The 16863-nt window shown below is 36.1% G+C and overlaps 1 protein-coding gene across 4 annotated transcripts in view; it reads left to right on the forward strand.

Annotated features, from left to right (window-relative positions):
• The window catches only part of TAOK1 (TAO kinase 1), a 149543-nt gene that overhangs the window by 41167 nt on the left and 91513 nt on the right, over positions 1-16863 (forward strand). For all 4 annotated transcript variants that reach the window (XR_007473358.1, XR_004481959.2, XM_033423321.2 and 1 more), the window contains one exon: positions 15215-15436. Coding sequence is in view for 2 of the 4 variants with exons in the window: in XM_033423321.2 (XP_033279212.1) it covers positions 15305-15436 (132 nt within the window). In the remaining 2 variants the exon portion in view is untranslated. The remainder of the gene's footprint in view (positions 1-15214; positions 15437-16863) is intronic.

Genomic DNA, 16863 nt, shown 5'->3' on the forward strand with positions numbered 1-16863 from the left:
TTTCAGTCTTTCACCATTAACTGTCACGATACCTGTGGGTTGAGGAAATTCCATTCTTTTCCTAGTTTGTTGAGTGTTTTTATCACGAAAGGGTATTGGATTTTGTCAAATGCTTTTTCTGCTTCTGTTGAGATGATTGTTTTTTCTTTCATCTTATTAATATGGTATGGTACACTGATTTATTTTCATATACTACCCTGACATTCCTAGAATAAATCTCATTTGCTCATGGTATATCTTGTTGAAAATTTTTGTATCTGTACTTATAAGGGATATTGGTGTGTAATTTTCTTTTAGTGTGATTTAAAAAAAAATATTTATATATTTGGCTCTGCCAGGTCTTAGTTGTGAGTGGGATCTTTAGTTGCAACATGTGGAATCTTTAGTTGAGGCATGTGGGATCTAGTTCCCTGATCAGGGATCAAACCTGGGCCCCCTGCATTGGGAGCACAGAGTCTTAGCTACTGGACCACCAGGGAAGTCCCTCCCTAATCTTAATTATAAAGATTTTAAGTGCTTGTTACATCTAAGATGTGAAAGGTGCGCAAAAGTTTCACTTGGTTAGTCTAATTGGAGTAACTAATAAGGTTGTGTAAGTAAGGACCTTTTTTTTTTAATACATTTTAAAAATTTGTTTTATTTATTTTTGGCTGCATCGAGTCTTAGTTGCTGCACGTGGGTTTTTTTTTTTTTTGTTTGTTTGTTTGTTTTTTGAGGCACTTGGGCTATTTCATTGTGGTGCGCCGGCTCCTCTCTAGTTGTGGCATGCGGGTTTTTTTCTCTTCTCTAGTTGTTTTTTCTCTTCTCTTCTCTGTCGCAGGCTCCAGGGCGTGTGGGCTCTGTAGTTGTGGCGTGTGGGCTCCAGAGCACGTGGGCTCTGTAGTTTGCGGCATGCAGGCTCTGGTTGAGGTGAGCAAGCTCAGTAGCTGTGGCGCTCAGGCTTAGTTGCCCCGTGGCATGTGGAATCTTAGTTCCCTGACCAGGGATCGAACCTGCGTCCCCTGCATTGCAAGGCGGATTCTTTACCACGGGATCACCGGGGAAGTCCCTGTAAGGCCTTTCTTGAAAAGAGTATTACCTGTATCTCTCTTTAAAATTAAAAGAAGAATAATACATGCATTTGGGGAATAAAAACTTGAAAGGTAGAAAGGATTCATAGGAAAAAAAAAGTCTCCTAAACACCCCTATTTCTGATGAATCCCTCCATAGATTACCTGTGTGTATACAGATATATTTTTTATTTTTATATAAATGGTTACATATTACTTATACACCTATATCTTGTTTTATAAAAAAAATTGAATCTTCATATCTTTATCAATGCTCAATGTTAAACAATATTCATAATACTGCCCTATGCATTCTCTCCTACCCAACAACCCAGTGACTTCTTTAATAATATTATTTTTGCTTTTCACCTTTCTCTTCATTTCAGTTTGAAGTAGTAAACAGTGGTTCAGGTAATTGATTCTGTATTTCCCACCACTAATTTGCCCTGTGATTTTGAGAAAAGGCATGTGACCTTTTGAAACCAAATACTCTCTTAATTTCTTCCAACCTTAAACTTTTTTAATTATAATGTATAATATTTACAAGTAGGTTGAAGCACCAGGCATCAAATCAGTTCTCTGTCAATTAAGGTTGATGTGAATTCCTGTAATGTCAAATTTATCTTACTGATGACATTTCTCAGTTATTGGTAAAGTGATTTGTGTATATGTGTGTTTCTTTTGAGGGAAGACATAGTAGACAGTGTAATCTGTCTCTGCCAATTCTGTGTAAAGAGACAATTTTTCTTTCTCTAAAGTAATTGAACATTTGACTAAGTTGGCTGGTTTCTAAGCCTGAACCCTCTGAGTAACATGTAGGGAAAAGGGCGTTATGGTATTGAAGCAGTTGCTTAAGACCAACAATGTCCTTTTTGTGAAAATCTGAAGGTTCTTAAAAGATGGAATACTATGACATCATCACCGTTCCTCCAAGGAGCATTCCTCAAGTAATACTGAATATGCTGTGATTATCAGCACCCTTCCCCCATCTTCTTTCTGTGGCTTGACTGATGTTATTGTCAATTATTTGACTGTGGTTTGCAAATGTGGAGCAGTTACTTAATTCTGAAAATCCTTTTGGGTCTGAGATTTTAAAGTATATTGGGTTTTTATTCTAGTTTCATCAGCTTTCTTAGCGATCTATGTTTTAGGATTGAATAAAATGGTATCACCTACAAAAATTATGTATCTTTTACATTCAGCCCTCAGTAGCTTAATAAATGATATGCTTCTCTGATCTGTTTTTGTGGAACCAGAAACAAATTAGATCTCATTTGCTGTTTATAGGATTGTTAATGTCTTTTACTCTTCTCTTTTAGTAGGAAGGATATGGTGAGTTACAATAATGATATTTTCCCCGAAGGACAGATTAGGTATCTTTAAAATGTAACCTAATAGCCTATTTTTTGTTTTTTTTTTTGAAGAAGATTGTATATGCAGTCTCATAGTACCTTTAAGAACTTTTTACAAATATTTATATCTTTTAAGCCTGATCTGTAGTTTATCAGGCTATATTAGTCCTGTACTTAGGGTATTCATGTACCTAATATTCATTTTCAGCAGAAATTATGGAGTTTATGATTAGGGTTGCTGTGAAAGTTCCTCTGTGCTGTTTTCTTTTCCTAGTTTTTCATGACAGCTTATAAAAATGGACAAGATTCAGGCTTCCCTGGTGGCGCAGTGGTTGAGAATTTGCCTGCTAATGCAGGGGACATGGGTTCGAGCCCTGGTTTGGGAGGATCCCACATGCCGCGGAGCAAATAGCCCCCATGAGCCACAAGTACTGAGCCTGCGCTTCTGGAGCCTGTGCTCCACAATAAAAGAGGCCCCGATAGTGAGAGGTCCGCGCACCGCGATGAAGAGTGGCCCTCGCTTGCCACAACTAGAGAAAGCCCTTGCACAGAAACGAAGACCCAACACAGCAAACATAAATAAATTAATAAAAAAAAAAAAAGGGACAAGATTCAAATCAAGTACCTTTGTCAGTTTTACATTGATGACTCTATTGTAGCAATGTTCTGCATGGGTACAGGGCAACCAGTATGGTGCTGATTTTTATAATAAAGTACTTTACTTTTGGAAATTTGAGGATGTATAGAAAAGAAGCAGTTATGCAGTGGATACTATTAACTCTAGCTTAACAGTGTAATGATATATTTCAGGGATTTCTAACTTTATTGGCGTTCTCACTTTTTATACATTTTATGTTCATCTCTTCTGTCTTCTAACAATCCAAAGAATATGCACAAATGTTGTTGGATTTTTTTAAATCTTTTTTCCTGGTTGTAGAAATCAAACATATGATTATTGTTGAAAATTTGGAATGTAAGAAAGCTATAGACTTGTGAATGTTTTTCAAAATACCAGCCATAATTAACTAAAAATAATCCATATGATTTTGTTGTATTGCCCTCTTTGCAAAAACTACAGTTGAGTCTCAAACAACGTGGACTTGAACTGCACGGGTCCACTTCTACGCAGATATTTTTCAGTAAATACATGTATGTACTGTCAATGTATTTTCTCTTCCTCATGATTTTCTTAATAACATTTCCTTTTCTCTAGCTTACTTCATTGTAAGAATATAGTGTATAATGTATATAACATACAAAGTGTGTGTTAATTGACTTTATGTTATCAGTAAGGCTTCTGTTCAACAGTAGGCTATCAGTAGCTAAGTTTTGGGGGAGTAAAATCAAACATAGATATAGAAAATTCACAAAATAAATGAATTTGTTTAATGAACTATTGTAAATGAAATCCCGTATCTAAGGCAAGAAATAGAACTTTGCCAGCCAGTCCAGAATTTCCTCCATGTGTCTCTTCCCAATCACAACTCCCCCTTTCCCCTAAAGTAACCACTATCATGACTTTTTTTTTTTTTTTTTTTTTTTTGCGGTACGCGGGCCTCTCACTGTTGTGGCCTCTCCCATTGCGGAGCACATGCTCCGGACGTGCAGGCTCAGCGGACGCGCATGGCTCACGGGCCTAGCCGCTCCGTGGCATGTGGGATCTTCCTGGACCGGGGCACGAACCCGTGTCCCCTGCATCGGCAGGCGGATTCTCAACCACTGCACCACCAGGGAAGTCCTATCATGACTTTTTTTTTTTTTTTTTTTTTTTTTCTGTACGCGGGCCTCTCACTGTTGTGGCCTCTCCCGTTGCGGAGCACAGGCTCCGGACACGCAGGCTCAGCGGCCCTGGCTCACGGGCCTAGCCACTCTAATGCATGTGGGATTTTCCCGGACCGGGGCACGAACCCGTGTCCCCTGCATCAGCAGGCGGACTCTCAACCACTGCGCCACCAGGGAAGCCCTATCATGACTTTTATAGTGATAACATCTGGGAGTTTCTTTATAGTTTTATCATTCAAGTATGCATCTCTGTACTCCATTATTGAGTTTTGAGAGTTCTTTATATATTTATATATTTTATCTATTTTGAGATATGTGACTTGAAATAATGTTTCCCAGTCTTTGGCTTGACTTCATTCTTTTCTTTTAAAAGTGTCCTTTGCAAGAGTAAAAGTTTTTGATTTTGATGAAGTCCAAATGATCAGTTTTGACTTTTATGGATTATACTTTTGGTGTCAAATCTAAGAACTCTTTAACTAACCTAAGGTTACAAAGATTTTCTCCTGTGATTTCTTCTCAATGTTTTGTAGCATTAACTTTTTAACACTGAGATAAATGAACCATGTTTGGACTTAATTTTTCTGTAAGGTATGAGGTATGAGTCAGAGTTCATTTTTATACATATGGATGTCCAGTTGCTATGACACCATTTTTCAAAAAAGATTATCTTTTTTCTGTGTTGTACCTTTGTCAAAAATCAATTGACCAGGGACTTTCCTGGTGGCGCAGTGGTTAAGCATCTGCCTGCCAGTGCAGGGGACGCGGGTTTGATCCCTGGTCTGGGAAGATCCCACATGCCACGGAGCAACTAAGCCCGTGCACCACAACTATTGAGCCTGCGTGCTAGAGCCCGAGAGCCATAACTACTGAGCCCACACGCCGCAACTACTGAAGTCTGCACACCTAGAGCAATGCTCGGCAACAAGAGAAGCCACCACAACGAGAAGCCTGTGCACCGCAATGAAGAGTAGCCCCCACTCGCCACAACTAGAGAGAAGCCCACATGCAGCAACGAAGACCCAACCCAGCCAAAAATAAATAAATAAATACATTAAAAAAAAATTGTCTTGACTAATTTGGATTCTTTGCCTTTTTATGAACATTTTACAATCAGTTTTTTGATATGTACAAAAACATTCTGTTGGATTTTGATTGAGATTGCTTTGAATCTATGAATTGTCAAATTTTTAAATCAGTTGGGAAGGATTGACCTTATAACAATATTGAATCATTCAGTTCATGAACATGGTACATCTGTTTAGTCAACTTTGATTTATTTCATCAGGGTTTTATCGTTCTTACTATATAAATTCTACTCAAATATTTTATTTTTTTTATTATTTATTTTTTTTGTGTGGTACTTGGGCCTCTCGCTGCTGTGGCCTCTCCCGTTACAGGGCACAGGCTCCGGATGCGCAGGCTCAGTGGCCATGGCTCATGGGCCCAGCCGCGCGGCATGTGGGATCCTCCCGGACCAGTGCACGAACCCATGTCCCCTGCATCGGCAGGCGGACTCTCCACCACTGCGCCACCAGGGAAGCCCCTACTCAAATATTTTAGACTTATATCTGAATATTCCATTTTCTTCCCTTGCTGTTTTGTATGTTCCTTGGGGGTTTTTTGTGTACACAGTAATGTCTGCAACTAGAGGTGTTTTTTTTCTTCCTTTCTGTTATTTATTCCTTTTCTTTCTTTTTCTTTACTTATAAAACTTCTAGTGTGATGTTGGATAGGAGTGATTATAGTGGAGATTCTTACCTTGCTTTCCCTATATCTTTAGGGGAAAGCTTTCCGTCTTGAATCATTAAGTATTGTGTTAGTTGTAGTTTTTTGTAGATAGCATTAACCAGGTTAATGCCGTTCCCTTCTATTCCTAGTTTTTTGAGAGTATTTGCCATGAATGGATGTTGAATTTGTGAAATCCTTTTTCTGCCTCTGTTGATATGATCCTGTGTTTTTTCTTCTTTAGTCTGCTTAGAATGGGAGAATTATGTTAATTTTTGACTGCTGAATCAGCCTTGCATTTCTGGGATAAATGCTACTTAGTTGTGATGTAGTATCATTTTTATATATTTCTGGATTTGATTTGCTAATTTAAAAACATTTTTTATTGAAGTATAGTTGAATTACAATGTTGTGTTAATTACTGCTGTACAGCAAAGTGACTCAGTTATACATATATATACATTCTTTTTCATATTCTTTTCCATTATGGTTTATCACAGGATATTGAATATAGTTCCCTGTGCTATACAGTAGGACCTTGTTGTTTATCCATTCTATATGTATCAGTTTGCATATGCTAATCCCAAACTCCCAATGCAACCCTCTCCCATCCCCCTCCCCCTTGGCAACCACCAGTCTATTCTTTATGTCCCTGATTCTGTTTCTTTTTCATAGGTTCGTGTCATCTTTTATTTTTTAGTTATTATTATTTTTTTAATTTATTTATTTGGCTGCACGCAGAATCTTTGTTGCGGCATCCAGGGTCTGTTTCCCTGACCAGGGATCAAACCCGGACCCCCTGTATTGGGAGGGCAGAGTCTTAACCACTGGACCACCAGGGAAGTCCCTGTGTCATCTTTTAGATTCCACATATAAATGATACCATATGGTATTTGTCTTTCTCTTTCTGACTTACTTTGCTTGGTATGATAATCTCGAGTTGCATCCATGTTGCTGTGATTTGCTAATATTTTGTTGAGGATTTTAGCTCTTATCTTCATTAAGGATATTAGTTAGAAATTTTCCCTTTTTTTCCTAATGTTCTTGTCTGGTTTTGATAGGGTAGTTGTGGCCTCATAAGATTAATTGGGAATGTTCTCTCATAATTTGAAGAGGTTATGTAGAATTGGTATTATTCTTTTAATGTTTGATAGAATTTGACAATGAAACTGTCCAGTTTCAATGGACTGGAGTTTTCTATGTGAAAATATTTGAATTTAATTTCTTTCTATACATATGTCTATTCTTACCTATTCTTGATTATTTCTTCTTGATTGAGTTTTGGTAGTTTATATCTGTCAAGTACTTTACTTCATCTATATTATCAAATTTATCAGCTTAGAGCTGTTCATTGTACTTCCTTATCCCTTTTAATGTCATAAGGTGTATGGGAATATTCCCCCCTTTGATTTCTGTTTTTGGTAATTTGATTCTGTTCTTGTTTTCGTTGGTTAGTTGGGCAGAGGTTTCAGTGTTATTGATCCCGCTGTCCTGTCCCCCCGACCCACACACCAAAAAACAGCTTTTGGTTTTATTGATTTTTCTCTATTGGCTTTTTGTTTTCTAATTTCATTGATTTCTACTCTCTTCTTTAGTGTTTACTTCCTTACATTTATTTTTGGTTTTATTTGCTTTTCTCTTTCTAGATCCTTAAGGTGGAGGCTTAGATTATTGGTTTGAGATCTGTCTTGTTTTTCCAATACAGAATCAGTGTTTCTATGTAAACACTGCATTAGCTGTATCCTACAAGTTTTATGTTGTATTTTTATTTTCACTCAACTCATTCTTTTCTAATTTTCCTTGAAACTTCTTTATTGAACCATGGGTTACTTGGGGAAAAACCAAGTCTTTATGTGATGATTCCAACATGAGTCATTTCAAAATAATTTTTTTTTTAAGTTATCTTTCTGTTACTGATTTTAAGCTTAATTACACTATGGTCAGATTACTTATTTTATATGAATTGAAAATTTTCACGCTTAAGATATGTTTTATGGCTCAGAATATGATCTCTCTGTGGGACTATCATATATGCACTTGAAAAGAATGTATATTCTGTCAGGTGTAGTATTCTGGAAATGTCATTAGGTCAGGTTGATTGATAGTGGTGTTCTACAGTGTTGTTCTGTGTGTTTTCAGACTGCTTTTTCTTTAAATTTCTGAGAGGAGTGTTGGTGTCTCTCAGTATAATTATAGACTTGTCTTATTTCTCTTTTCATTTGTATCAATTTTGCTTCATTTTATTTGAAGCTCTTTTGTCAGTCAGGTGAATACAAATTTAGGATTTGATAGTGGAATCCTCTCATTATGTAATGTCCCTCCTTATCCCTTGTGATTTTCCTAGTTCTCAAGTCTGTTTTGTCTGATATTAATGTAGCCACTCTAGATTTCTTTTGTTTAATATTTTGCATTTCTTTTAGAGCAGATCTGCTGGGAACGGATTCTCTTTGTTTTCCCTTAGGTAAGAATCTCTCTCTCTCTCTTTTTTGGCTTTCATTCGTAAAGAAGATAGATAAAGGATTCTGTTCTGGGTTGGCAGTTCTTTCCTTTTATCACCTTTAAAAGCTATTATTCTACTTTCTGTGGACTTCATTGTTTTTTATGAAAATCTGTGGTCATTCAAATTTTTGTTTATTTTTGTTTTTTAGCATTTTGATTATGATGTGTCTAGGCCTGATTTTCTTTGAATTTTTCCTGTTTGGGGTTTACTGAGCTTCTTGAATCTCTAAATTTATATCTTTTGTCAAATCTGGGAAGTTTTCTGCCATTACCAAGAAAGTTTTTTTTCTCTACCAATTTATTTTTCCTCTCCTTATATGAATGCCAGTAATGTGAAACTTAGACAATTTGATATAGTCGTATAAGTTACTAAGGCTCCATTCATTTCATTCAATCATTTTTTCTTTTCCTCAATTTAGATAATTTCATTTGCTCTCTCTCCAAGTTTACTGACTCTTTCCTCTATCATTTATGTTCTGTGGTTGACCCCATGCAATGATTTTTTTTTTTTAATTTCTGATACTGTATTTTTCAGTTCTGAATTTCCCATGAGGTTCTTTTTTTATAGTTTCTCTTTCTCTGCTGAGAATTTGTCTTTTCAGTTGTTTCAAGAGTGTTAACCATCATCTCATTTATTATGATTATAATAGCCACTTTAACATCTTTATGTGGGGATTTCCCTGGTGGTGCAGTGGTTAAGAATCCGCCTGCCAATGCAGGGGATATGGGTTTGAGCCTGTGTCCGGGAAGATCCCACATGCTGCAGAGCAACTAAGCCAATGTGCCACAACTACTGAGCCTGCGCTCTAGAGCACACGAGCCACAACTACTGAGCCCACACACCACAACTACTGAAGCCCGCGTGCCCTAAAGGCCATGCACCACAACTACTGAGCCCACATGCTACAACTACTGAAGCCCATGTACCCATAGCCTGGTCTCCACAACAAGAGAAGCCACCACAACGAGAAGCCCGTGCACCGCAACAAATAGTAACCCCCACTCGCTGCAACTAGAGAAAGCCCGAGCACAGCAACGAAGACCCAGTGCAGCCAAAAAGAAAAAAAAGTCTTTATGTGATAATTCCAACATGCATCATCTCAAAATAAGCATCTGTTGGTCCTCTTTTCCCTTGATAATTTGTCACATTTTCCAATTGTGTGTGTGTGTGTCTGTTTTGTGTGTTTATTTGTTTTTGCATGTAGAGTAATTTCGGATTTTATCTTGGACATTTTGAGTATTGTCATTTCTGATCCTGTTACTGTCCTCTGGAGAGTGTTGATTTGTTTGTTTGTTTTAGCAGACACCTACCAGTTTAGATGGCAAGTTGTCTCACTTTCTGTGGGTGGTGGCTCTAATATCAGTTCTGTTTACAAAGCTTTGTTGTGCTCTTTGGATTTGCCCTGCATTGTGCCTCTCAGTGATAGTCTGGGACTTGGGCAGTGGTTTATATCATAGATTAGTTCTCTTTAGCATAGCCTCTGCTGCACCTCTTTGAGACTGTTTTACACAAATGTAAATCATTATTTGTATTGGTTTGTACACAGAATTAGGGGATCTCTTTTCCAGCTCTCTCCTCTCCATGATTTCCCCCATACTCTTCAGTTTCCAGTGGCCTTTTTCCCAGTTCCAGAAAGACAGGTTTCTCTCAGAGCTTTTACACCTCTGCATTGTACAGTTCGCCATAACTGGGGCTGCCCTTAAGTGAAGTGGGGAAAGAAGAGAGAGGAGGAAAAAAAATAATGGGAATTCCCCTAATACTTTTTGGATGACAGAGAGTCTGTTTTCCCAGTTTTTCTGGCCAGAGAGATTGGTTTTCTCATTGGGTTTTTCTGTTGCTGGGGCAGTGCAATTCTATGGCTGAGGAGAGAAAAGAAAAGACCAAAAGAAGGCATTTCCCCCCACAATCTCCAGATCACAGGGTTCCCTTTTCCTGCTCCTTTGGACAGGGGGAGAATTTCTTTAAGTGTTTTCTTGTCAGCACCCTGAACATAGTTTTGTAACTGAGGCCACACTCTTTTGTCAGAGACGGGAGATAAAGGAGGAAAATGGAATCAGAAAACTCGTGGCCATACCCATTATTCTTCAAGTTTTGACTTCTCTCCCCAATCATTTGTATTGCCTGTTTATGGCATGTTGATATATATATCCTTTGGCCATTTATATTTTGGTGGATTAGGTATTTGATTAGTGATTTGGATGATATCTCTATCTTTAAGGAATAATAATAACGCTTAATTTTGGGTGCTCTGGATGTTTCAGTTTTTGCGTTCAACTCAATTTTTTGATATACAGATTTTTTTAATGCATTAGTCTTTTGTAAGTTAAAGTACTATAGCCTTTTGGATGTTCTCTCTATTTGGAGTATGTATTCTTCTAGTTTAAAAAGTATTCTATTTTATTTTTCTCAAATTTAAAATTTTTTTAAAACGTTGAAAGTGGTTGCTATAAAAATTCAGGTAATATAGATGTCTAGGTTAACAAGTAATGTTCTTCACAGCCCTACTTTATCAGAGAAAATAATAACATTTTAATACATATCTTTCCATACCTTGTTTATAAATTTGCTATATATATATCTTATATATATAAATATGTATATATACACATATATTTATATACTTATATATACACACATATATATATATTTAAAATTAATTTTTAATATTTGGCTGTGCTGGGTCTTCGTTGCGGCACGTGGGCTTCTCTACTTGTGGTATGTGGGATTTTAAGTTCCTGACCAAGGATCAAACCCGGGCACCCGACGTTGTGAGCATGGAGTGTTAACCACTGGACCACCAGCGAAATCCCTACATATATTTATCTTAGATTTTAAGACATTTATTTAATTTTTTTAAAGTTATTACTTTAATTGAGGTATAATATACATAAAGGCATCTATTTTAATATAGTTGGAGTTTTGACAAGAGTAATTCACTGCTGCAGTCAAGGTAATAGAAGATTCTATTACCCCAGAAAGTCCTTGTGAGCCCTTTCATGGTCAGTTCCCCTTTTCTTCCCCCAACTGACCCCAAACAACAGTGACTCTGTCACAATACTAGTTTTGCCTATTTGAGAATTTTTCAGGGGAATCATACAGTTTTTACTGTTTGGTTTCTGGTTTTTTTTGCTGGAGCATAATGCTTTTGAAATTCATCTAGGTTGCTGCATGGATCAGTAGTTTTATTCCTTTTTATTGCTGTGAAAAGAATTGCATTGTGTGAATGTATCACAATTTTATTATACATATATTTGTTGATAGACGTTTGTATTATATGCAGTTTGGGGCTATTATGAATAAAGCTGCTGTGTACAAGTCCTTTTGTGTGCCTTTGTTTTCATTACTTTTGAGTAAGTGATAACTAGTTAAGGAACTGTTCCATCTCATAATAAATGTTTATTTAACTTGATAAGAATCTGTTAAACAGTTTTCCAGAACAGTTGTATCATTTCAAATTCCCATCAACAAGGTAATGAGTTCCAGTTCTTCACTTTGGTTTTTTTTGATCTTTTTATTTTTTTGGACATCTGCATGGCTTATGGGATCTTAGTTCCCTGACCAGGGATTAAACCTGGGCCCCCTGCAGTTGGAAGTGAGGAGTCCTAAGTACTGGACTGCCAGGGGATTCCCCTAGTTCCTCACTTTGTACATTTATCATTTCTTATATTTTGTATAAGTATTTTTGATATGGATTCTTTAAGTGGGAATTTTGTGTGAAATGGTAAGTGCATATTTGATTTTGCTAGATTTTTCTCCACAGGTTTTGTACTGTTTTTGCATTACCACTGCTACTATATGAGAGTGCAGATTTCTCTTCCATCCCACCATCAGTGTGTGGTGAATTTTTGCCATTCTGATAGGTACAAAATGAAATCTTAGGATAGTTTTAATTTGTATTTCTTATACTTTGAGTGATGTTGAATGTATTTTCATAGATTTCATGGTTGTTTCTTTTCTTCCTTCCTTCCTTCCTTCCTTCCTTCCTTCCTTCCTTCCTTCCTCCCTTCCTTCCTTCCTTCCTTCCTCCCTCCCTCCCTCCCTTCCTCCCTCCCTCCCTCCCTTCCTCCCTCCCTCCCTCCCTTCCTCCCTCCCTCCCTCCCTTCCTCCCTCCCTCCCTCCCTCCCTCCCTTCCTTCCTTCCTTCCTCCCATATCTCCTCCGGGTTGTTGGTGGTGGTGGTGGTGTTTTCTTGGGGGAGGGGTGCTGTTTTTAGAAACTACCAATTAAGAATGTAAGAATGTTAGGTTATTGTCTTTTTTTGCTTGTTTTTTTGAAATTCTTTACATATTAGGAATACTAACCCTTTGTAAACGTAAGTTTCAGACATTTTTTTCCAAGTTTATCATTTGTCCTTTTTGTCTGGAGTGTCTTTTTCCATGGCCCCTTCTCCCAAGTTTTTTTTTTTTAACCTGTTAAATATATCTGTCTTTTTCCTTATTGTTTTGGATTTGGATCATAGTTAGGAAAGTTTCTACATTCCCTGATTACAGAGGAACTTACATTTCCTACTAGTACTTATATAGTTTCATTTTTCTAATTTTTGCATTTCTGACCCATATGTAATTCTGATATTACAGTTTGAGGAACAGGTGTTATTTTATATTTTTCCAAATAGCTATTGGGGTCTCCCGGCAACACTTATTTTATCAAATACTTTTTTTTCTTCATTGATTTGAGAGGTTTGTTTAAGCCATTTAGCAGTAATGGTTATGTAAGGTATGTGATAGGGATATCATTATATAATTCTTATAATTTTTTCCGAATGGGTTCTTAGTTTTCTTAACAAAATTTATTTCTTCTCCTTTAATTGTATGCTGAATTCCGAGATACACATACATGGGTTTGTTTCTGGACTCTTTTAGATTAATGGTTTACTTGTCTTATTTTAACATTCTACTGATAGCAATAGATTTGTATTATCTTTCGGTATGTGGTACAGCAGATTTTCCAGTTCCTTCATTTCTTTTTTCTCTGATTTTCTGGAGGGTGCTGTCCTTATGAATTTACTCTGTTTCTCTACTATTAACTTAAATATTTCGCATATCATATTCTCATGTATACTATTTGGTAAATATTTGTGGAAACGAAATCATTTTAAGGGGTGTTAGAGAAGAATTAAGTGTGTTCTTTTAGTTCAACAAATATTTATGTAATATTAACTGTTGGAGGTATGGTGTAGGATGTAGACAGGTAATATAAAGATGAATGAGACACATTGTGCCTACCTGTCTAGTTAAAATTTTACACATTACATTTAATCTAAATCTTGAAAGATTTTGAGTGGGAATTTGTTAGGCAGATAGGAATATGCAAATCATGGAACTGGTTAGAGAATTTTAATGTAAAATAATTCTGGTAATAAAGGTACTATAACTTGATCATTCAGAGTTCTTAAATAAGTCTTAAGTAACACTGCAGGTTTTTAAAAAATAGGTGGATTAATTGAATAATAATACTTTGTATGGAATTTACTTCAATCTTCTGTGATCACATATTCTTAGAACTATAATTGAAATACTTTGCAGGGAACTTGCAGAGCAGGAAAATTGGTAAATGTATATGGAGCAGCCTAGAAAGTGTGTTAGAAATGAAATACAAATTAATAATTTAAATGTTTTTATTGCAGTGGAGTGTTAATTTAAGGAGGTACAAAAGACATTTAAATATGTTTTGTGTAGTTACAAGGAAGTTTTCTACCAAAAATTAAAATTGGTTCAGTTGACTTCACTAAAAATGAGACCAGTAGTTACCTGCTTAAAAGTTGTGTGAAGTGGGGGAGAATTGACTAGTCTAATGAAATCAATTAGGAGGCAAATGAAATACATTTTGGAGGGTTTTCTTTTTTTTTTTTGATTGGTGAATTTATTTAGGTTAAAATAGCTGACATTTAATGTAGTGCTTACTATGCCTGAGTACTAGTCTATGCTTGTATTTATTAACTGATTTAACCTTTACAACCACTGTATTAGGTAGGATATTATTTTCACTTTACAGATTAGGAAAATAAGGCTACTCAAGTTCGCAGTTTATAAATAGTGTTGCTAGGATTCATATCCAGGTAGTAACATTCCAGAACCTAGGTTCTGAAGTTTCTCAGTAATGACAGCCATTTTTTAAATTGGGTATCTGATATAGAGGAACTGATAGCAGAACCACCAGGGAATTTATTGGTTATCTGTAATGTCTACTTATCTAATGCAGCAGATTTGATAAAGGCCATATTTTAATGTGAATGTTTACAGGGGAAGCAGTTGTCTGCATTAAATTCATTACTTTCTCCTACTGCATTTTTCTTTGGAATGTTTGTGTTAGAGTTGATTGAACACTGGCATATGGTATCTGAAAGGAAAAGAAAGACAGCTAACTGAGTTAAATCCTTTGTGTATTTTCTTATATTTGAAAATCATCCTGTTGTTAGGAACCTATTACTGGTACATCTTAAGTTGTCATGCATGTTTTTTTAATGGTCTGTGTGTTCTATTATCTCTTCTGCCAATGGGCTCACTACCTCAGAATTAGATAAGGATTAGATAAGCCTTCCAAGATACAAAGATTTAGTTAATTTTTAAAAGTATATGTACAGTAATACCCTATGTATAGTAGGACTCATTTTTTTAAGCACCACAGGTGATCGTGATGATGAGCCAGATTTAGGAACTACTGCACTAGTAGATCACACTTCCTTCTCAGTGAAATTCTAGGCCTGAGATAATTTTATATATACTATCAGAAAATGATCTTATACTAATTATTCTTAGCAGCTTTTGGTTTTCCTGACTTTTTTCTTTTCTTATTTCTCTACAATAGTTTATGCCAGCGTGGCTTCATTCATACAGATGAACCAAGGATTGGGATAGCAATATAAAATTAGAATCAGACAGCTGATTGCCCAGCAGGATGCCATCAACTAACCGTGCGGGCAGCCTGAAGGACCCTGAAATTGCAGAGCTCTTCTTCAAAGAAGATCCAGAGAAGCTCTTCACAGATCTCAGAGAAATTGGCCATGGAAGCTTTGGAGCAGTGTATTTTGTAAGTGTTAAAGGCTTAATGTCAGTGACCAGGATTTACTTAAAATCCAGTCCTGGCAAAATGAAAAACAATAATATAAAGAGACAGACAGAGGCCATAGTCCATTATATAGTTACATGCATAGGTGTGTGTGTGTATAATATGAAAATAGCTTTATTTATTGAGTTTCTTGGATTATTGAAAAAATGGAAACGAATATTATTTTACTTTGACTTAGTGTTTAGAATTTTTAGCACACTGTTTTTAGGAGTCATATGACTTGCATTGCTATAGAATTAAATATTGCAGAACACTGACTTCTGTAAAGTTCCATACAGAGTCAGTTTTAGTTTTGTGGAAATCTAGGATTATTATTTGGCAGAAGGATATGTACCAAAGTTTTTTTTCTTGTGTGCGTATGTGTGTATTTTGTACTTAAAAAACCCCAGAAAACACCAGATTTGCCATTTTAACCATTTTAACTGTACAATTTGTGGCATTAATTATACTTACAATGTTTACAACCATTACCACTATCTATTTTCAAAACTTTTTCATCACCCCAAACAGAAGCTCTGTATCTATTAGCAATAACTCCTCATTTCCCCCTCTACCCAGCTGGTGGTAACCTCTAATCTACTTTTTGTCTCTATGAATTTGCCTAGTCTAGATATTTCATATAGTGGAATCATACAATATTTGTACTTGCATGTATAGCTAATTTCACTTAGCATAATGTGTAGCATAATCACTTGGTGGGTCTTTGATGTTGTAGCATGTATCAGTACTTCATTCCTTTTTATAGCTAAATAATATTCCATTGTTTGTATATGCCATGGTTTGTTTAACCATTCATCTGTTGATGGGCACTAGATTATGTCTACCTTTTGCCTATTGTGAATAAATGCTACAATGAACATTGGTGTACAAGTATCTATTTGAGTCCCTGTTTTCAAATTTTGATATGTACCTAGAAGTGAAAATACTGAATTACATAGTAATTCTATGTTTAACTTTTTGAGGAACTGCCAAACTGCACCAGAGTGGCTGCTTCATTTCCATTCCCATCAACAATGTACCAGTGTTCCAATTACTCCATGTCCTTGCAAATGCCTATTATTGTCTGTTATTTTGATTTTAGCCATCCTACTAGGCCTGCAGTAGTATCTTGTAGTTTTGATTTGCATTTCCCTAATGACATATGTCGAGCATTTTTTCATGTGCTTATTGGCCATTTGTGTATCTTCTTTGGAGAAATGTCTGTTCAAGTCTTTTGCCTGTTTTAAAAGTTGGGTTTTTTGTCTCTTTGTTGTTGAGTTGTAAGGGTTCTTTATGTATTTTGAATATTAAATTATTGGATACATGATTTGAAAATATTTTCTTGCATCTGTAGTTTATCTTTTCTCTTTCTTGATAATGTCGTTTGATATACAAAAGTTTAAACTTTG

Source organism: Orcinus orca, chromosome 19 (assembly GCF_937001465.1).
Source record: "Orcinus orca chromosome 19, mOrcOrc1.1, whole genome shotgun sequence".
NCBI classification, from domain to species: domain Eukaryota; kingdom Metazoa; phylum Chordata; class Mammalia; order Artiodactyla; family Delphinidae; genus Orcinus; species Orcinus orca.